The 22,584-nt window shown below is 38.3% G+C and overlaps 1 protein-coding gene across 2 annotated transcripts in view; it reads left to right on the top strand.

Annotated features, from left to right (window-relative positions):
• The first annotated feature begins 1,751 nt into the window (after positions 1-1,751).
• The window catches only part of sec24b (SEC24 homolog B, COPII coat complex component), a 46,769-nt gene continuing 25,936 nt past the window's right edge, over positions 1,752-22,584 (top strand). Inside the window, exons 1-5 of one of the 2 annotated variants that reach the window (XM_067458075.1) lie at positions 1,752-2,004; positions 3,602-4,219; positions 5,934-6,080; positions 12,087-12,197; positions 22,420-22,503. In XM_067458075.1, the coding sequence (XP_067314176.1) occupies positions 1,899-2,004; positions 3,602-4,219; positions 5,934-6,080; positions 12,087-12,197; positions 22,420-22,503 (1,066 nt within the window). In that variant the 5' untranslated portion in view covers positions 1,752-1,898. The remainder of the gene's footprint in view (positions 2,005-3,601; positions 4,220-5,933; positions 6,081-12,086; positions 12,198-22,419; positions 22,504-22,584) is intronic. The other variant, XM_067458076.1, reaches the window with a different exon arrangement.

The following is a 22,584-nucleotide window of genomic DNA, read 5'->3' as shown; positions in this document are numbered from 1 at the left end:
TGTTATGCTAAAACTAAAATTTAAACACTGGAGAAAAACCCTTAAGATAAAAATAATAACACATCTTAAGCACAGATTATAGTAAGTGGACCTTTTCTTATTTTTGTAATTGCGCCTTTGAATGATTACATAATTGTGGCATCCGTAATTGTAATCACAATTACCAAATCGATCAGTTGTGCAGCCCTATTCTAATTTTTATTTATTGCTACATGAAAAAAACACCTGGTAAAATGTAAAGAAGACCAATGAACGGCACAAGTTTCAGACTAAACCTTGTTGCATTGATCTGGATGCCCATGACTATATGACTTGAATTAGACACATAAGGGAATAAATTAGGTGGTGCAGTTATTTATATATTTTTCACAAAACCCAATGAAATGTAATTAAAGGTACAATATGTACAATGTTGGGATTAAAATATACAAAACCCTCTAAAACAGTGTTATGTGTATTGTTGACTTGTATGCTTACATTAATCCAGATGTTTCCAAGAATGTTCAAATGCAGAGAAATTTGCAATTTTAACCATGCAGGACACGGAGCGTTACCCTCGATTTCAGGTTTTATTTTGTAGAAACCATCGAAAACACCAAATATGCTTTAGCATATGTTTAGACAGGTGAGCAACTTGGATCATTTATAGACAGAAAACTAATAATTACAGCTCAATGCGTTAGGTCCCTATTTTAACGATCTGAGGACATGGTCTGAAGCTCATGGTGCACTTGCACTTCGCAAATCCACTTTTGCTAGTTTAACAGCAAAAACAATTCTGTGACAGGCGCGTGGTCTAGAAGTGTTGTCCCTCGTCTCTTAATGAGTCATGTGGGTGTTTTGGGCATAATGTGCAATAAACCAATCCGAGTCTCATCTCTATTTCCCTTTAAAAGAAAGTTGAGCTCACACCGTGACGGATTCACTATTTACATGTGAGTAGAAAGACTCAGAAAGAGGATCAGAGTCAGTTATTTTGCTTATACGACATTGTTCAGATGCTGTATTTCAAGACATGTTTCAGGATTTTGTCATTAAAACGCTGTAGGACTAAATACGCAAATTTTCAAATTGAGATGGCTAGACGACTGGGTCAGAGTATCTCCAAAACTGCAGCTCTTGTGGGCTGTTCCCGGTCTGCAGTGGTCAGTATCTATCAAAAGTGCTCCAAGGAAGGAACAGTGGCGAACCGGCCACAGGGTCATGGGCGGGAGTGAAGGCTGGCCAATGTAGTCCGATCAAACAGACGAGCTACTGGAGCTCAAATTGCTCAAGAAGTTAATGCTGGTTCTGATATAAAGGTTTCAGAATACACAGTGCATCTCAGTTTGTTTTGTATGGGGCTGCATAGACCAGTCAGGGTGCCCATGCTGAGCATCATAACGTGGCCTGGTCTGATGGATCACGTTTTCTTTTACATCATGTGGATGGCCGGGTGCATGTGTTGCTTACCTGGGGAACACATGGCCCCAGGATGCACTATGGGAAGAAGGCAAGCCCGCGGAGGCAGTGTGATGCTTTGGGCAATGTTCTGCTGGGAAACCTTGGGTCCTCCATCCATGTGGATGTTACTTTGACACGCAGCACCTACCTAAGCGTTGTTGCTTTTTTGAGGAGGGTTGTTTTTTTCTATTATTGTTCTCTTGGTTTATTTGTTTATTTATGTATGTATTATAATTGTTATTATTATGAAGAAGAATCTCCTTTATTTCAGACTTTTATTTTGAAGAGCTGTCGTCGCTGCCGCTGTTGATCTCTGGATTCAGCGGCCCGTGATCATCACCGTTAGTCCGACAGACCCTCCGCTCGCTCAGCAGGGCAGGTCGATGGAGACCCACAACTGGTGATAGCGGCGTTTATTTTTTTTCTATCGGGGATCCGTAACCGCTCGGATAGAGATGTCCACACAGGGATACACGAATCCAAACTCGTCCGTGAATAATCACGGCATGACTTCAACACAAAACGGAGGCGGAGCGGCGGCAGCGGCGCCCTGTCAGAACGGTACGGGATTAAAGCGAAACCACCTGAGCTAACATGCTAAAGCTAACGCGAATTTCACACACAGAAGCTAATGACTAGCTAAGGGTTAGGCTAAGACGCTAAAGGCTAATCTAACTTGCTAAAATGCTAAATTCACATTCAAATCCGCTTTAAAAAGCTAAGATAAGTTAGCCAGCTAAAGGCCCGAGGCCAAGCTAAGGCACCTGTCATCTGCGCCTTTGAGGAGGAGACATCGACCGCTACAGATCACAGTATTATAATAATAACAACAGCAACAGTAACGTTATTTCTTTACCTGACATTAAAATCATATAACGTAGCAGCTTTCGCTATGTTTTAATGATTATTAATTTCAATCAGTAGGTTGTCATCTCCCGTCATTAGCCCGTTAGCGGCTAGTTTAGTTCAGGTAGCGGATGTTATTTTTCTAATTTCTCTCTATTAATCTTTTAAGATTTTCTCATCTGGTCGAAATGATTTAGGAACTGAAATATGCCATTGTCTTGATCAGATGTCTCATATTTGTGCCACATAATTGAGCTCACATAATTGCGCATAATACAAATGTGATTAACATTGATTAAATATTCCCGACCAACTAACAGTTTAATGTCTTCTGTCTTACAGTAATTAGCCAGTGGCTTGTTTTTTTTGTTGTTTTTTTACACACACACACACACACACACACACACACACACACACACACACACACGAATGTGAGCTCATTTCTATTTCACATCATGCGAATATAATCTCTGTTCTTACCGTTAAACTGCATAAAATGAAGTAATAGCAATTTGTTTTGTATTTTCTATTGTGTGTCTTGTAAGGTAGTTTTTTAACATAAGGTGTCAGGAAAATGTTGTCGAATTGTCATTTAGTCAGAGAGAAATCTGTGTAAAGAGTCTTCTGAAGATATCATGATATTTTTAAATACCATGGATTACCATGCAGTGTTATTTTAGTACATTCAGATGTAGTTTTTATTATTTTGAATAGTTGTATTTTTATATTTTCTGTTTTCATTTTAGTTAAAAGTTTTAGTAATGTTGTGGTGTGTTTAGATATTTTAATATATTAAATATTAGTGCTGACAAATCAATTAATTGCATCATCACATCTAATGTATATTTAATTCAACCACTTATTTTAGGTTTTGTTATTTTACTGCACACACTAAATATATATATATATATATATATATATATATATATATATATATATATATATATATATATATATATATATATATATATATTACACACACACATTTTTAGTATTTTAAATCAGTTGACAATTATTTTAAGTAATGAAGAAAAAAAAATTTTTTAGTTAATAATAATAATAATAATTATACAGTGTGTAAATATAATGACTGATACATGAATATAGTAGTTATTCAGTATTGTGCTATTACATCACTGGACTTATTTGTAAGGGAAATGAAGATTGATGCGAGTTTAAACTGCTGTTGTTTTTCATAGGTCAATTTGTAAAACTTGTGATTCGTCTAATAACAGGCCTGCACTTGTGACACATTTGCACATAATTTGCATGCCAATCTCACAAATCAATTTGATTTTGTTGTTTTTCACAGGTCCGGGACAGTCATACCCTGCCATGTATCCCGCATCCAGCTACTATAGTTCTGCTCCGCCCGCTGGTTACCCCACCATGGCGGGACACAGCGCTCCTCCCGCTGGTAAAATCCCAGTTTCGGGCACAGACTATAGTGGGAACTACTATCAGAACAGCTCAGGGCCGTCGCTGTACGCAGCACCACCGGGAACGCAGCCACCTGCCCATCAGTACGCCACCTCAAATGTCCAGCAGACTGCACCCTACACTATGCCAGCTGGATATTACGGACAGGCGTATAGTCACCCTTCACAGGGTCAAACTCAACCCCAAACTCAACCTCAGCAGCCGCAGCCCAGCTTGGTGGCAGCTTCCAGCGGTAACAACCTCGGCGCCCCGCTGTACCCCATCGTTTCTTACCCATCAGCCCCTGGGAGCAGTCAGTACGGCACACTGAGATCCTCTCAAAGTGGATCTGGGCAGCCACCCGTTTCTACAGTAATGCCACCGCCACCTACCCAGAGTTCTTTGCAACAGTATTCTCAAGGGAACGGGCCCACACCCCCACCAGCTTACCCAGGCTACGGAGCTCCGCCTCTCAGCCAAACGGCCACTGTCAATGGCCAATCGAATGCAGGTTGGTTTGAATGCATTTCCTTCTAATGCATTATGTATGATCATTAGGGCTGTCGAAATTGCTCAAAGATGACGTTCGAATATTACCTAAAAACAAACACGAATTTTCCAACCATTCAAACATCTGGTTGCGCATTTTGCCAATGATGCGCATTACGTCAATAACAGGACAAATTAATACAAAGAGACATAACAACTTGCATAGGATGTCTATTTAAGTATTGACAACGTATTACTTACACAAAAACAAATAAATCAGCTAATGGCCAAGACTGCAGACCTCACTCGCTCTCTCCCTCATCTACCCCTTTTCCACCAGAAAGAACCGGGTGCTAGTTCAGAGCCAGTGCGATTCAGTTCTAAGTTGGTGAGCCTTTAAGAACCGGTTTGGCTTTCCACAGGCTAGAGAGCCACCACAGAGCCAGGTCTTACGTCACTGTATACGTCTCATCTTTCTCAGCAACGCTAGCGAGGCAGAGATGCGTTGGCGCTGCGCAGACCGGTCCGCGTATGATATCAAAATACCGCGTGAGCGATTAAAAAGCATGAGTCGTTTGCGCTCGCTGTACTTTGATGTCATGCGGCGATTGGTCTGCAAAGCGCCGATGCATCTCTAAAAAGCCTGAAGTGGTTGTATTATTATATAACAAGCCTTCCGTCAACAATGGCTCATGGCTTTATGATCCTACATCGGCAGCAAAACGCCGCGAATCCAACGCATTTGTGCAGCTCTCCATGATTTATATAGAGGGAGATTACAATCGAGCAGCTGTTAGCTTGATTAGCTGCTATTTAAAAAATGGCGGTTCTTTCTTCTAGCCCAACAATGTTTTGGTGCTACTTTGGAGCTGGTGCTTTGGGTGTAGAAAGACAAAGAACCGATTTGAAACTAGGCTCTGGCTCTGAAACAGCTCCAGCACTGCCAAGGTGGAAAAGGAGTAATCCTCACGCTGCACATAACTGTTGAAATGAACTTTGAGTGCTGAAAGTTTTGTGCAAGCAATTTAAGGTCGCGACTCGTCCCAAATCTAACAGGCTTCATTCAGTGATTGAAACAAGTATTATTAATATTAATTTTAAAAGTTTTTCAGCATATTGAACGCTCCGAGCGAGCTGTGCTGTGCTAAACATGGAACTTTTCCTTGACATGGAACGGTAAATAATCACACCAGTGGAAGCAGTGCATTTGTCCTTTATTAATGCAATATCTCTTCAGTCAGTACAGTAGCCGACACTTTAGTAATGTTTCTGTTTAATGTTAAATAAAATGAGGCATGGTATGCTAACTGTATCTTACATAGCTGGCATACAACTTTATCTCGCGGCTCAACAATTTTACCTCCTACCGACCAAAATCCAAAGTACTTCCAGACATGGCTTTTTAGATTTTGGAGGGTTAAAATCGCTTTCTCTGCTGCGGTCGAGTTGGGCTCTGTACTTTCTCCCATCTTCACTGCACGACGCGTCAACTTTCAGCAGTGACTCCTGTGACCCTCAGGCGCGCTAGCAAAGCAGACAGCCGCGCCTACTACCACAGGCGTTTGTTTCCACTTGTTTCCACTTGTTTTTTTTTTTAATATTAATTTTCACCTTCGAACAGTTCGAATATATATTTGAATTTAGAATATTTGTTGACAGCCCTAATTTTCATGCAACAGAATGGAGTAAAATGTTCATATCAATTGTATTGATTGTTTTATCCAATGTATTTAAAGTTCAACAACACTACAACCAAAATCTCCACAATCCCATGAGCCATCAATACGGCGGGGCTACTCCTATCAAAGAGGGCCCTGATAAAGAGAGACCGCCCTCAGGAACCCCGGGCACCTCTGTGCATTCGTCACCTCGACACCCTCCAGGTACGAACAACCTTGAAAATAACCTTGCATTTGATTTGACAGTTAGCTGTTTAAATTTTTTTCAGTAGGCTGTATTTTAACAGCATTTGTGTGTCTTTTATGTATGTTGTTGTTTTAATTAGAGCTGCATTTATATTGATAATCACTGAAGCTTTCTGTTATTTTCAGCATTTTTATATATATATATATATTTTTTTAAATCCACATCTTGCTAGGGCTGCACGATTTGGGGAAATAAATATAATTGTGATTTTTCTGATAAAAATTGCAATTTAAAATCTGTTTTTAAAAAGCTTCAGGTTTTTAGCACAATTTGGTTTACATTTTTATAATATATTATCATTATCAGAGGTGTCCATTCAAACCTAGGTGGAAACGTGCCCCCTCAGATTTGAGGCAATTGGATTTAAAGGCAGCTTCCAGAGAACAACAAACAATTACATTTTCATTTGATGATTAAGTGTTGAAGCGTATGATCACACCGGTGTGATCAGAGCATTCAGTGCATCACTGCTAAATTAAAGTCTGCATTCGCCCTTCGGCTGAGCCAGAGACACGCGCTCAGGGGAACCGCTCGTCATAGATCACAACTATTCAGTGTTTTCAACCATATAATGTTTATTTTATGTGTCTGTCTGACATTTAAATACAGACTAGCAAAAAACATTAATTGTTTGTATATACTTGTATATACAACTATACACTTATGTCTATGGAAGCGGCAATAATAGTTTCAAATAGCCAGTTTGACAACGTGTTTTATTGATATCATATTTTACACATTGCGTAGGTAAAAATAAAGTTGATTTTAATCTTAAAATGTTGTACAAAATGAATAGTGCCCCAAAGTTGTTAAATTTCTTCGCTTTGAAGACACATAAATTTTTTTGCATGCAGGTCGTTGGGGAAATCCGTCCAAAATTTTATGAAAACAATATTTTTAGTCTACTCTTAAAATGACTTTTTTGTCATTCAACTGAGCTCAGTGCAGGTAATGGAGGAAGGTATTTTTGCAGGACTTTACAGAACAGCCTCTGGTTAGGGCTGGGCGTTGTTTTTTTTTTATTATTTCGAATTTAATGTTTTGCCACAGTTGTATTATTTTTAAATCGAGAATTCGCAGTTTTGAATAAAAATGTTGGCAATCGTAACATGCATGTTGACAAATGACAAGAGAAAATTTTCCGACCACATGATGGGTCGCCTGATTAACACGCTCAGTTAAAGTTGAACACATCACGTCAAGCGGCTGTTCGCACAGAATGCATTACTGAGTTAAATGGGAAGTAGGATGGGGGAAAAAAAGCAAAGATTTTAGATGCTAGCTGAACTTCCTTCTAACTTGAGTTCCATGTGTTTACAATGCCGTTTCATGGGTTTCATTGCTAAAGACGCGCGACAACAGACGTGTGCAAACACATTCACCAAACATAAAAACAACAGCTCGGTGGAAAAACCTGTAAAGAACCACTACTGTATGATTGATATTTGTGTTTGCATGGCAGTGACAGGCTGAAAGATGCTGTTATTTTCTGTTTTTACGAAGCATTTGCAGTTAATAAGAGCCTGTAAGAGCCAATAACCATTACTGCTGTTCTTTATTGCTATCACTTTCTGACTAAGAAATATTTAAAAAATGTCTTTAATTATATTATTTCTGTGTATATAGGACATGTTGAAGATCAATTTGTACAATATTTGCCTTCATATTTCATGCATACTTTTTTGCAAAGATATATATATTAAATAAAAAGTTATTTGTTTTACATTTACACCATGATGATCACTTCAGATGTGTGGACTTGGAATAGAACATTTATACCCAGATGGTTAATAAAGAGAATCATATTGTTGTTACGATTTTAAGTTAACTAGTTAAACATAAAAATAAAAAAAATCATGATGCACTCAAGATTACATTGTTTTGCCATATCACCCAGCCCTATCTCTGGTTAGCCCTATCTCTACGCAGTTTGCCTTGCTTTGTCAAAGCTTAACTATATGCTTTAAATTATTTTGCATCTATAAGATTAAAATTACTTGGAAGACAATCGATGCAGGACTTCTTGTCCTAATATTCCTAACATTCTGGAATAGTGACAGTAAATGTGTTAATAATGCATGTTCTCACTGCCATAATTCAAAAGAATAATCGGATATGATGACATTACAATGTAAGCTAGAGTAGTTTTATTTTAATAATAGATATTTTTATTATTATGCATGACACAATTTGTAAAAGAAATTCAAAAGCGCCTGTCTATAGACTAAACACGTAATGTTTATGATCTCCGTTCTCACAGATTTTCCTTTTTTGAAGTTCAGATGAAAATGATAACGGTATCGCTTAAAAACGTTTGAGTCCTATTTCAAAATGTGCGTTCTTAAGCCACCAAACACTGTTGCCATGCAAATGAACAGCCAGAATGCATTCAAAGCTTTTTTTTATCTTAGTGAAAAATTATTTTGGTGAGTAAGTGTCCCAGGAGTAAGCCGCCCAAAAATAAGGGTTAGGGTACCACCTCAAAAATAAGGGTTAGGGTACCTCCTCAAGAATAAGGGTTAGGGTACCTCCTCAAAATAAGGGTTAGGGTAAATCCTCAAAAATAAGGGTTAGGTTACCTCCTCAAAAATAAGGGTTAGGGTACCTCCTCAAAATTAAGGGTTAGGGTACCTCCTCAAAAATAAGGGTTAGGTTACCTCCTCAAAAATAAGGGTTAGGGTACCTCCTCAAAATTAAGGGTTAGGGTACCTCCTCAAAATAAGGGTTAGGGTACCTCCTCAAAAATAAGGATTAGGGTACCTCCTCAAAATAAGGGTTAGGGTACCTCCTCAAAATAAGGGTTAGGGTACCTCCTCAAAAATAAGGGTTAGGGTACCTCCTCAAACATAAGGGTTAGGGTACCTCCTCAAACATAAGGGTTAGGGTACCTCCTCAAACATAAGGGTTAGGGTACCTCCTCAAGAATGAGGGTTAGGGTACCTCCTCAAGAATGAGGGTTAGGGTACCTCCTCAAACATAAGGGTTAGGGTACCTCCTCAAACATAAGGGTTAGGGTACCTCCTCAAGAATGAGGGTTAGGGTACCTCCTCAAGAATAAGGGTTAGGGTACCTCCTCAAGAATAAGGGTTAGGGTACCTCCTCAAAATAAGGGTTAGGGTACCTCCTCAAGAATAAGGGTTAGGGTACCGCCTCAAGAATAAGGGTTAGGGTACCGCCTCAAGAATAAGGGTTAGGGTACCTCCTCATGAATAAGGGTTAGGGTACCTCCTCAAGAATAAGGGTTAGGGTACCTCCTCAAGAATAAGGGTTAGGGTACCTCAAGAATAAGGGTTAGGGTACCTCCTCAAGAATAAGGGTTAGGGTACCTCAAGAATAAGGGTTAGGGTACCTCCTCAAGAATAAGGGTTAGGGTACCGCCTCAAGAATAAGGGTTAGGGTACCGCCTCAAGAATAAGGGTTAGGGTACCTCCTCAAGAATAAGGGTTAGGGTATCGCCTCAAGAATAAGGGTTAGGGTACCTCCTCAAGAATAAGGGTTAGGGTACCGCCTCAAGAATAAGGGTTAGGGTACCGCCTCAAGAATAAGGGTTAGGGTACCTCCTCAAGAATAAGGGTAAGGGTACCTCCTCAAGAATAAGGGTTAGGGTACCGCCTCAAGAATAAGGGTTAGGGTACCTCCTCAAGAATAAGGGTTAGGGTACCGCCTCAAGAATAAGGGTTAGGGTACCTCCTCAAGAATAAGGGTTAGGGTACCTCCTCAAGAATAAGGGTTAGGGTACCGCCTCAAGAATAAGGGTTAGGGTACCGCCTCAAGAATAAGGGTTAGGGTACCGCCTCAAGAATAAGGGTTAGGGTACCTCCTCAAGAATAAGGGTTAGGGTACCTCCTCAAGAATAAGGGTTAGGGTACTGCCTCAAGAATAAGGGTTAGGGTACCGCCTCAAGAATAAGGGTTAGGGTACCTCCTCAAGAATAAGGGTTAGGGTACCGCCTCAAGAATAAGGGTTAGGGTACCTCCTCAAGAATAAGGGTTAGGGTACCTCCTCAAGAATAAGGGTTAGGGTACCGCCTCAAGAATAAGGGTTAGGGTACCGCCTCAAGAATAAGGGTTAGGGTACCTCCTCAAGAATAAGGGTTAGGGTACCGCCTCAAGAATAAGGGTTAGGGTACCTCCTCAAGAATAAGGGTTAGGGTACCTCCTCAAGAATAAGGGTTAGGGTACCGCCTCAAGAATAAGGGTTAGGGTACAGCCTCAAGAATAAGGGTTAGGGTACAGCCTCAAGAATAAGGGTTAGGGTACCGCCTCAAGAATAAGGGTTAGGGTACCTCCTCAAGAATAAGGGTTAGGGTACCTCCTCAAGAATAAGGGTTAGGGTACCGCCTCAAGAATAAGGGTTAGGGTACCGCCTCAAGAATAAGGGTTAGGGTACCTCCTCAAGAATAAGGGTTGGGGTACCGCCTCAAGAATAAGGGTTAGGGTACCGCCTCAAGAATAAGGGTTGGGGTACCTCCTCAAGAATAAGGGTTGGGGTACCTCCTCAAGAATAAGGGTTAGGGTACCTCCTCATGAATAAGGGTTAGGGTACCTCCTCAAGAATAAGGGTTAGGGTACCTTTTCAAGAATAAGGGTTAGGGTACCCCCTCAAGAATAAGGGTTAGGGTACCTGCTCAAGAAAAAGGGTTTGGTACCCCCTCAAAAATAAGGGTTAGGGTACCTCCTCAAGAATAAGGGTTAGGGTACCTCCTCAAAATTAAGGGTTAGGCTACCTCCTCAAAATTAAGGGTTAGGGTACCTCCTCAAGAATAAGGGTTAGGGTACCTCCTCAAAATTAAGGGTTCGGGTACCTCCTAAATTGGTGCCCCCTCACAAACTGCATGATGGCCCTGATTAATATGACTATAAAATAATTATTATTTATTATAATTATTACTAAATACAAATATGAACATTTAATAATGTAATCAATGTAAAATAATAATAATATAATTCTTATAAATACGAAAATAATATAATTCACTGACAGCGGTGCGACCAAAACTGGACTAAAATAGTCAGAATATAAACTCTTATTATTATAAGTGTGTTGTAGTGATTCAGGATAAGATGATTACACGGTTTGGAAAATGAACTCGTTCTTTATAAAAGCACCAAAAAGTTACTTAGTGTTGCTTTAAAGATAAAAAACCATCTCTGCTGATGTTGTAAACTAGGAGCCCTTACTGGCACATTACCGGTACTACAATAATTAAGACATCACTAACATCTTAAGTAGAATATAATGAATATATTGGTTAATATAGTGCATCTATTTAGTGAAAGAGTTGATTTCTCTAGTGAACTAACCGCTGTGGACACTGAAGGACTTCTGAGTTGAATGTAATGCTACGTGACATAGTTCTCAAGTTTTATTATCTTGCCGCGGTTGAAACACCGATTGAGCGATTACACCACATGTGATATGTTTCAGTAAGTTGTAATGTATCTTCAACACACCTTTAGATGTACCTTCTAGAAGACCTGTACCAAAATGGTCCGGTACAAATACGTGTACTATTACAACACTAATATTTAATAAAACCACATAATTGATAATCGCACTAAGCCCTTTTAGTAATTTCGTGCAGCCCTACATCTTGCCCTCATATTATAAGAATATTATTTATCATCCTGGCGAAAACCTGCATTGCACTGTACAGTGTCATTATCTCTTTATCGAGTAGTTCTCATTATGAATGTTGGTGTTCTTCCTGACAGGTTGTGTCTCTTCTGAAGAGTCTTTAGCTAAAGATGTTTTGTTTCTTGTGTGTCGACTGAGAGTTCATCATATCATTCTATATGCTCTTCTTACTCGTTCATCTCTTCCTTTGCATCACATCATGTGCTCGTGTTAGTTTGGTCTTGGTGTGGGATTTGGGTAGGAGATCCGCAGAACTCCAGCTCAGTTCTCGTCCTCTCGTTCTGAACTCAACCCGTCTGTTGTCTCTGATGGTTGCTGTATTTCAGGGCTGCTGTACGGTGACCGTGGGGTGAATAACGCCGTTAGCCCGGCCGCGGGCGATCACTCCTCATCCAGTTCTGACCATGAGGAAGAGGATGAGGAGGATGAGGAAGCAGGTCTGCTTTCGCTTTTTCATTCTTCCACTCACCTCTCTTTATCACTTAGCTGTCCCTTATCCCTCCATCTCAGATTTCGCTTTTTCCATTCCGACATCTTCCTCCCCTTTTGAAAATGATTAACATGCACATGCTCTGCTCCTCCAGATTTATGCATCTGATTCTTAGATTTAGCGAGTTAGTCATTCAGTTGAAGTCTACAATTCCCATAAACACGTGTTCATACAGTATTCTTGCGTGTATGTCTTGCTTTTCCAATTACCTTCACTGCTAGTGTACTGTAGTATTTGCTTCTAATTCCCTCTTTATAGAAAAACAACCAAAATATCAGCAGTTTCAAGTATAATGTGTATATATATGTGTGTGTGTATATATATATTAAGGCTATGACCGTGGCAGTTTTTTTATTGATCAACCACTGGCGGTGGCACGGTGTTTGTGGGGTTCGGGGTGGGGGATGAAAATGAACTAAAACACTGCCCTATAGCCTACTTATCACACAAACAGGAAACATATGTTTAAAGAAAGCTTGAATGTCTGCTTTTAAATAAAACAATTCACATTTTAAAAATATATATGTGAGATTAAAAAAATGAGGCTCAAACATCTGTTAACAAACGTGCATGTTTGCTCGATATTAAACACAGCCTGCTAACATTGAAATAAATAAAATAAATATCAGCGATAATAAAGTGAAATAAACGGGTAAATAAGAAAGTAAAATATTAAACTATAAATCGTTACATGCAGGGGAATAAAAGGTTAATGTTGAGCCCTGATATATGTGTGTGTGTATATACAGTACAGGCCAAAAGTTTGGACACATTACTGTTTGTATTGTTTTTGAAAGAAGTTTCTTCTGCTTATCAAGCCTGCATTTATTTGATCAAAAATACAGAAAAAAAATATTTTGTGATATATTAATTGGTTTTTCAATTTATTATACTTAAATTATCATTTATTTCTGTGATCAAAGCTGAATTTTCAGTATCATCCCTCCAGTCTTCAGTGACCATGATCCTTCAGAAATCATTCTCATATGAGGATTAATTTTCAAAGTTGGAAACAATTCTGCTGCTTAATATTTTTTCATAACCTGTGATACTTTTTTATAATACTTTGATGAATAAAAAGTAAAAAAAAAAAAAAAAAGAAGCAAATGTTTTAAAAATGGAAATCTTTTGTAACAACAATATACAATAATGGTCGCTAATTTGGGGTCAGTCATTTTTTTTTCTTTTTCTTTTTTTGATAAATCAATATTTTTATTCAGCAAGGATGTGTTGAATTGATAAAAATTGAGAGTAAAGGAGATTTATATTATTTGAAAATGTTTTTATTTTGAATAAATGCAGTTCTTTTTTGAACCTTTAATTCATCAGTAGAACTGTTTCCAACACTCATAATGAATCAGAATATGAGAATGATTTCTGAAGGATCATGATCACTGAAGAGTGGAGGAATGATCTGGAAAATATATGAATGTGTATATACATTCATACATACATACATATATATATATATAGTACATTTTTCACAATACACAAACTCATGGATATTAATGTTTGTAATATCTTAATATCTGGATGCCTTATTTGTTTGCATTTAGCAGATTAGCGCTCTGCAATATAGTTGCATTTTCTATGTACATGAATGCATACAAGTTTTAAAATATTGCTGGGTGTTAATAGTTAGTATTTTTTACCAGTATACCTGTAAAGTAAGCAACAGGCATACACACACACACAGTACTGTTTTCATTTAGTTGAGATTACTAGTGGTGAATTAATATGATACGATATTTTAATAGATGTTAAAAGTCATTGCTGATGTTTATTCATCTCACTGTACTGTACATTGTAGGGCTGAACGATATGGACAAAATTTCATATCTCGATTTTCATGCCAGATAGCTGGATATCGATACAAAACGATATGACTACGTCTTCGGTGAAAACCAAGCATTTGTCACATAAGTACTAAAAAAACAATACATTTAGACACTTTTTATTCATGTCAGATACACATTGTGTAAGTAACTTCAAATGTTTACTCTATTCTATTCCCAGTTCACCAGCCACTTATTTTTAAGTATTTCGGGAGAAGTCGATGAATTCGCGTATTGTTAACAGAGGTTGTAAATCCACCAGATCCAATTCTCTGAACTGCGTCTGCGGCACAAACTAACACGGCGACGGCCATCGCGCATACAGCTCAACTAACGCGATCGTTATAAAGGTGTTTAAACAACAATATACTTCCACATGCATGTATTTGACAATCGGACTATCAGATATTTCATGCCATAGCTAACACATTTGTGAATATTCTGAATAAAAAAGGAAAAATGACAAAAGCAGATCATCATTAATTCAGCGCTGTTGCTGCGGTGTGTCACGTGACAAGCAATGATGCGTCACCATGGAAACGCCGCCCCTTCTCTCACTATATAGTTCCCACATCACTGGTAAGTGTGTATACGCTGGCTTTAGCGGTGCATTCAAGGGCACTCGTAAAACTGATGTTTGTTGTGACTGCCAGAGTTGTGTATGCAGGGCGAGCGCGGAGAGGGGAAATCTATATAGTCCATACTGTTGCTTTGCTAGTAATATCTTAAAAGTTCATTTCTAGATATAGATACGATACTGATATATCGTTCAGCCCTAGTACATTGTCAAATTTAGTTTAGCTGATATGCCCTTTTTATTTGCACATATAAACACCTTTATGTAAAGCACACACAAGGCCTTTTCAGACTGTGCTTAACCCCCAGTTAGTCGTATTAAACCCTGCTTTTTAACTCGCTTCACTCTTGTAGTTTATCTCTGCTTTTTACCCTGGGTTATGAGACCCTGCTCCAGAGCTTTTCCTCTGTTAACCCGCATTGCGGTGCCAAACGTGTACATTGTGAACCCATACAATGTTAGGATGTCACAGCCAGATGCTTGGCAACAGACAGCCAATCGCTTTCCTCATATTCCCATGCTTCGGACAGTCACAGAAACACTGCATGTTTGTGCTGTACATTAACAGTTGTTTCACGGTTCAAGGGGAAAATGTCAAACAATGATAGAAAATGCGTTAGTTGGAGGGAAGATTTTTTTTTTCATCTTAACTTTTACAGTCCTAAAAGTCCATTATATGTATTATAATTATATATTACATAATATGTGGAGCAGGTCGTCTGGCACCACAATATGCAAAAAAGGACATTAAACCAGCTTTCAGGAATGTGCAGTGTATAAATGAGTACCGAGGATTAATTCTTAACCCCTGATAAAGTATGAGCAGTGTGAAATGTGAAGCAAGGACTCATCCACCCAGGGTTCACAATGACCCAGCTCTATTTCAAGTGTGAAAAGCGCTGCTCAAACATCATGTACTGACATGAACACTCAAAGCCAGCGTCTTGTCCCTCGGGGTCTTGATGTCTCTCCTGTGTCCCTCTGGCTCTTTTTTTCTCTGCTCATCCACAGACCTGAAGAACAGCCATTTTTTTCACTTAAAATTGGCAAAATGTTGATCTTAAAAACACACTTCTTGCGGAACCAGTTTCAGGAAGGACGAGAAATTTGTCTCTACTTCCCCCGACTCCTCATGCCATTCTTCACACACACACACACACACACACACACACACACACACACACACACACACACACACACACACACACACACACAGCTCTTTTCCTGCAATAGTCGCATATTATTTAATGGGATAGAGATGTTTTTATTTGTCATTTTATTTTAGCTATTCTTTTAATATATATATACAGTCTTGTTCAAAATAATAGCAGTACAATGTGACTAACCAGAATAATCAAGGTTTTTAGTATATTTTTTATTGCTTCGTGGCAAACAAGTTACCAGTAGGTTCAGTAGATTGTCAGAAAACAAACAAGACCCAGCATTCATGATATGCACGCTCTTAAGGCTGTGCAATTGGGCAATTAGTTGAAAGGGGTGTGTTCAAAAAAATAGCAGTGTGGCATTCAATCACTGAGGTCATCAATTTTGTGAAGAAACAGGTGTGAATCAGGTGGCCCCTATTTAAGGATGAAGCCAACACTTGTTGAACATGCATTTGAAAGCTGAGAAAAATGGGTCGTTCAAGACATTGTTCAGAAGAACAGCGTACTTTGATAAAAAAGTTGATTAGAGAGGGGAAAACCTATAAAGAGGTGCAAAAAATGATAGGCTGTTCAGCTAAAATGATCTCCAATGCCTTAAAATGGAGAGCAAAACCAGAGAGACGTGGAAGAAAACGGAAGACAACCATCAAAATGGATAGAAGAATAACCAGAATGGCAAAGGCTCAGCCAATGATCACCTCCAGGATGATCAAAGACAGTCTGGAGTTACCTGTAAGTACTGTGACAGTTAGAAGACGTCTGTGTGAAGCTAATCTATTTTCAAGAATCCCCCGCAAAGTCCCTCTGTTAAAAAAAAGGCATGTGCAGAAGAGGTTACAATTTGCCAAAGAACACATCAACTGGCCTAAAGAGAAATGGAGGAACATTTTGTGGACTGATGAGAGTCAAATTGTTCTTTTTGGGTCCAAGAGCCACAGGCAGTTTGTGAGACGACCCCCAAACTCTGAATTCAAGCCACAGTACACAGTGAAGACAGTGAAGCATGGAGGTGCAAGCATCATGATATGGGCATGTTTCTCCTACTATGGTGTTGGGCCTATTTATCGCATACCAGGGATCATGGATCAGTTTGCATATGTTAAAATACTTGGAAGAGGTCATGTTGCCCTATGCTGAAGAGGACATGCCCTTGAAACGGTTGTTTCAACAAGACAATGACCCAAAACACACTAGTAAACGGGCAAAGTCTTGGTTCCAAACCAACAAAATTAATGTTATGGAGTGGCCAGCCCAATCTCCAGACCTTAATCCAATTGAGAACTTGTGGGGTGATATCAAAAATGCTGTTTCTGAAGCAAAACCAAGAAATGTGAATGAATTGTGGAATGTTGTTAAAGAATCATGGAGTGGAATAACAGCTGAGAGGTGCCACAAGTTGGTTGACTCCATGCCACACAGATGTCAAGCAGTTTTAAAAAACTGTGGTCATACAACTAAATATTAGTTTAGTGATTCACAGGATTGCTAAATCCCAGAAAAAAAAAATGTTTGTACAAAATAGTTTTGAGTTTGTACAGTCAAAGGTAGACACTGCTATTTTTTTGAACACACCCCTTTCAACTAATTGCCCAATTGCACAGCCTTAAGAGCGTGCATATCATGAATGCTGGGTCTTGTTTGTTTTCTGACAATCTACTGAACCTACTGGTAACTTGTTTGCCACGTAGCAATAAAAAATATACTAAAAACCTTGATTATTCTGGTTAGTCACATTGTACTGCTATTATTTTGAACAAGACTGTATATGTATATATATATATATATATATATATATATATATATATATATATATATATATATATATATATATATATAACAATTTTAAATACCATATATATATATATATATATATATATGTATTTGTTATTATCCCCAATTAGGGTCAGCTTCTTAAGGCCTACAAACACTGAATTAAATGATTTCCTATTTTAAAACAAAAACTGTCAAAGGTTTAGAATAATACATTTTTTATGTTTTTTGAAAAATAAGTCTCTTCTGCTCACCAAGGTTTAATTTATTTGATCCAAAATACAATAAAACAGTATTATTGTGAAATATCACTGCAGTTAATTTTTTTTCCTATTTGAATATATTTCAGTGTGTAAAAATATATTATTGTCCTGTGAAAGCTGAATTTTCAGCATTATTCATAATGCTTCTTTTTTATAATTATCAATGTTGTCAGCAGTTTTTGCTGCGTGTGGAAACCACTATTTAAAAAAAAATCCGGATTTTTTGATAAATAAACAGAATTTCATATTTGAAATAGAAATCGTTTATAACATTATAAATGTCTCTACTGTCACTTTTGATCATTTTAATGTGTACCCAATCAAAGTATTAATTTCTTATATGTTACTTACTCCAGACATTTGTAGTGTACCTACAAAAATATGAAGCAGCACAACTGTTTTCAACATTGGTGATAATCATAAATGTGTGTTGATCATCAGATATGGGAGTGATTAGTGAAGGATCATGTGACACTGAAGACTGGAGTAATGATGATAAATTCAGCTTTGAGCACAGGAATAAATTACACTTTACTATATATTCACATTGATAACAGCTGATTTACATTGTGCAGATATTTCACTATATTACAGTTTTTACTAAGGCTGGATATGGACAAAAATGTCATTTCAATATCGATTACTTTAGATATATATCAGGTACGGTAAATAGCTAATTTTCTCCAGGAAAAAAAAATCTCATCTAATGCTGTAAACTATACATGGGAGTCAGTTGCTATAATATTGAAGGTTAAAATGAACTGATTTGCATACAAACACTTTATTACACACTAATAATATTTCTACTTTCCTTGTTTTAATATAAACATTTAAATGGTGGCTGTCATAAAAACATAAAGGATATATTCAAACATGCATTAAATATAGAACATATCAAATTATGATCAATATTTAACAAAGTGCATTTTATGTTCGCTATGTATTTTTTTAAATTTTGACATTACTTGACCAGCTGTTTTATTGACGTTTTCCCACAGATGAAACCCTGATTCCAGTAGATATGACACAGATAGTTGTACTGTATTTTGTAATATACTTGTTCATGTTTATTAAGAAACATTACATAGCGCCACATTCTTGAAGAATCTATATTGGTTTGTATAAATGAGAATTGAGTATTAATTTTTATTTATTTTACCCAGCCCTAGTTTTTACTTTATTTTGGTCAAATGAATGTAGTCCTGGTCATCAGAAGAGACTTCAAAAGCATTTTTGTAGTAACAGTCTGTAACTACTCGGCTCTGAAATCAGTGAAGACTTGACTGAATCTGATAGTTTCCCAGATTCTCTGAACGAGAACCCGCACCATTTCAGTCTGCAGCTAATGGACTGCTAATCTTGATAACCCCTGTTTGCTCCTGCTTTATACAGAAGTGTGTGTGTGTGTGTCATGGGCAGTTTCTATTTTTAGCTCTACATTATGAAGTGTGTGTGGGGTGCTGTGTTTTCTCACGGGGAGTTTGGATGTGTCATGTCCAAGCCTGCTACTGATTCATCACACACTCCAGAGGTTTCATGATCCTCGCTGAGTGAACGCCTCCTTTCTTGCACTCGAGAGGCAGTCTCGGGTTCGTATGGTGGTTCGCTGTGTTATTGGAGGGTTTGCGGTGCTCAGAATGAAGTTCTGCTGCTCTTGACTGGTCATTGCTCTCTCCTAAAATAACATTTAATGTATCCACTTATATTCTGCAGTTATGGTGGATGTTTTATTCCCATCCGTTCTTGAGTTCAAACTGCTGATCCAGTGAGGTAACGGATTAAGCGCAGGATAACGGGGCTTAGCCAATCACAGCCCCTCTCTCTCTGTCTCTGGTCTGGTTTCAGTAGTTGTGTTATGGAGGATTAGTGTTAGGTCAATCTGTGCTGAGGTTTATTACTCCTTCTTCTTCTCTGAGAGTCCTGGTTGTATGATATCACTGAATATCAGAGCACATTGGACGTGTAGCTTTAGCTTGCATACACGTGATTAGAGCAGTTGAGTTTGTTATGTGGGTTTGAGGAGGTCAAGTTAACAGATAATTACTGCTTTACTGGCCAATCAGTATCCACAAAGACCATTAGCTGAGCTGGGCAATATTGCTTAAAGAGATGACAATTTACTCACCCCTACGTCATCCAAAATGTTCATGTCTTTCAGTCGAAATTAAAGTTTTTGAGGAAAACATTCCAGTATTTTTCTCCATATAGTAGACTTTAATGGGTCCAATGGGTCGAAGGTCGAAATTATAGTTTAAATGCAGCTTCAAAGAGCTCTGCCTGATCCACGCAGGAATAAGGGTCTTATCTAATCATCCTAATTCACCTAACCATCGGCCATTTTCTTTAATAAAAAAATGGGAAAAAAAGATATACATTTTAACCACAAATGTTTGTCTTGCACTGCGATGCGCCGCGTGTTACCTCATCACGTTGGAAAGGTCATGCCAGACAGAAGTACCAATCAAGTGTTTACAAAGAGAAAATGCAAAGACTAAAGCCGGGTGCACACTGTGCGATTTTGGCCACGATTTGGCCGTCTGAGACAAATTTAGCAAATCCTAAAAGATTCCTCTGATCCTAGGCTAAAATCTGACGTCTTTGGTCGTTAGTTTGACATGTTCACCGGCAGCCGATTAATGACCGCTGAGATAAAAATTTACCTCAGATGAAATTTTGGCAGTGTCAGAAGATTTGGCACACAATCCTGCAGTGTGACTTCTCCTACGACGACCGTCAAATATCTCGGTTTTTCAAGATAAACTATGACCAAAACGAGAGCTAGAGATTTCTTTGTAGCCAGCATTTCAGTCTCGCGTGTAACGCAGCTCACTGTCACCGAACGCGTCATTCATTGATGATGTAAAACTCCGGACGAGTTTTCTTGCGCACGTCCGTTTTTAGCGCGCCTTAACTATCGTGCATTCTGACATTAATGACAACTGAGATCTTACAGTGTGACATGGCTTAAGCGCCGATCATGTTCGTACAGTCTGTAAAGAGCCATTCGCAAAGGATTTTGAAAAATCGACCTTCACAAAAAAACTGTAAAACCATTATGTCGGACATCTTGGAAAGTGGAGCAGTTAATGAGGCGGAGTTTTTTTGCCCTACCTCGGTACTTCCGCCTTTCCAACATGATGACGTAATGCGTGGGGCTGCGCAAGACAAACATATTTGGTTACAAAGTATATTATTTATTCTTTATTTTTTCTTCTTTTTTTTAAATGGCAGATGGTTTAGCTAGATAAGACCTTTATTCCTCGGCTGGGAATTTTAGTTTTAATTTTCATTTAAGTGAACTACTCCTTTAAACTTTGTCAGCACAACTCGCCGCACAGCCTCTGGCAATGGCAGTAACAGCGGCATTGAGATGTTCATCACACCGCAGAAGAACGTTACAATACATCCTTCAATCGCAATGCTTGTTTATTCATTTAAATCAATATTATGATATTTAGGTGTGTGTGTGTGGTTAATACTTTTTTATACTTTTTGTCATTTCAACTGTTTTGTATTGTCCTAAGTGTCACATGATCCTTCAGAAATCATTCTAACATCTCATCCAAGATGTGCATGTCTTTCTCTCTTCAGTCAAAAAGAAAAAAAGTTTTTTAGAGGAAAACATTCCAGGTTTTTTCTCCACATAATGGACTTCAGTGGCAACCAACAGTTGAAGGTCCAAATAAATTAACCTAAATTGCTCATCGTGCGCTTCTCTGTGACGTGCCAGGGATTGCGCAATCACGTTGGAAACATGCTAGACGTAGGCAGAAGTATCGCCTCAAGCGAATGTGTGATGAGGAATACAAACGGCCTTTACCAAAAAACACTCAGTCTTCAACTTCAAAATCGTCCAACATCGTTGTTAATTTTTTTTTTTGCTAAAGGATTTTTATATTAGTCTTCGCACAAGCGTTTTTTTAAACACGAGGGCGGTACTTCTGCCTAATACTAGCGTGACGTTTCTGACATGATTACGCAATCCTTTAGCGTCACAGAGCAGCGCAAGATTAGGTAAAAAAATATATACATTTGAAGGTTTTTTTTAGAAAACGACCGATGGTTTGGCTAGATAAGACCCTAGATCATCTGGGATCATGCAGAGCCTCTGAAGCTCTTCCTTTGAAACTGCATTAATTTGGACCTTCAATATATTATGAGGAAATTTTAATTTTGGAGTGACTAATCCTTTAATAGAAAGTTCAAAAGAATGGCATTTATTTGAAATATAAATCTTTTGAAACATTATAAATGTCTTTTCTGACACGTTTGATCAATTTAATGCATTCTTTCTGAATTAAAGTTATTTTCTCTCTAAAAATATCCTACTGACAACAAGCTTAGCTCCAGTATATTATGTTTTATATACTGTATATATATAATATTTGATTATCTGACATCTCAAATGCCTCTGTGAAATTTTGTTGCTGAATCACTGTTTTAAACTAGTTGAAATAGTTTAAAAGTATGCATTCTTGAGTTTGAGTAATTTACTACGTCCTAAAAAGGAGAGCAACAACAAACCCTCTTGTGTGTGTGTGTTTGTAAACTCTTGCAGGTGGAGACAGCTCGTCTACAACCACAGGCAGTGCATCTCCGGTTCCCAACAGTTATGAGTCTCTGGAAGGTGGCAGTTACACAGGTACGTCCTCACAGCGCTCACTGTGACATCTTAAGCCCCGTTTCCACCAAAATTACCCAGAACAATTTGTACCAGGAACTT

The sequence above is a fragment of the Pseudorasbora parva genome, chromosome 11 (genome assembly GCF_024679245.1).
Source record: "Pseudorasbora parva isolate DD20220531a chromosome 11, ASM2467924v1, whole genome shotgun sequence".
NCBI lineage: Eukaryota > Metazoa > Chordata > Actinopteri > Cypriniformes > Gobionidae > Pseudorasbora > Pseudorasbora parva.
The sequence above is the reverse complement of the archived record's forward strand: the minus strand, read 5'-3'. Positions and strand labels throughout refer to the sequence as shown.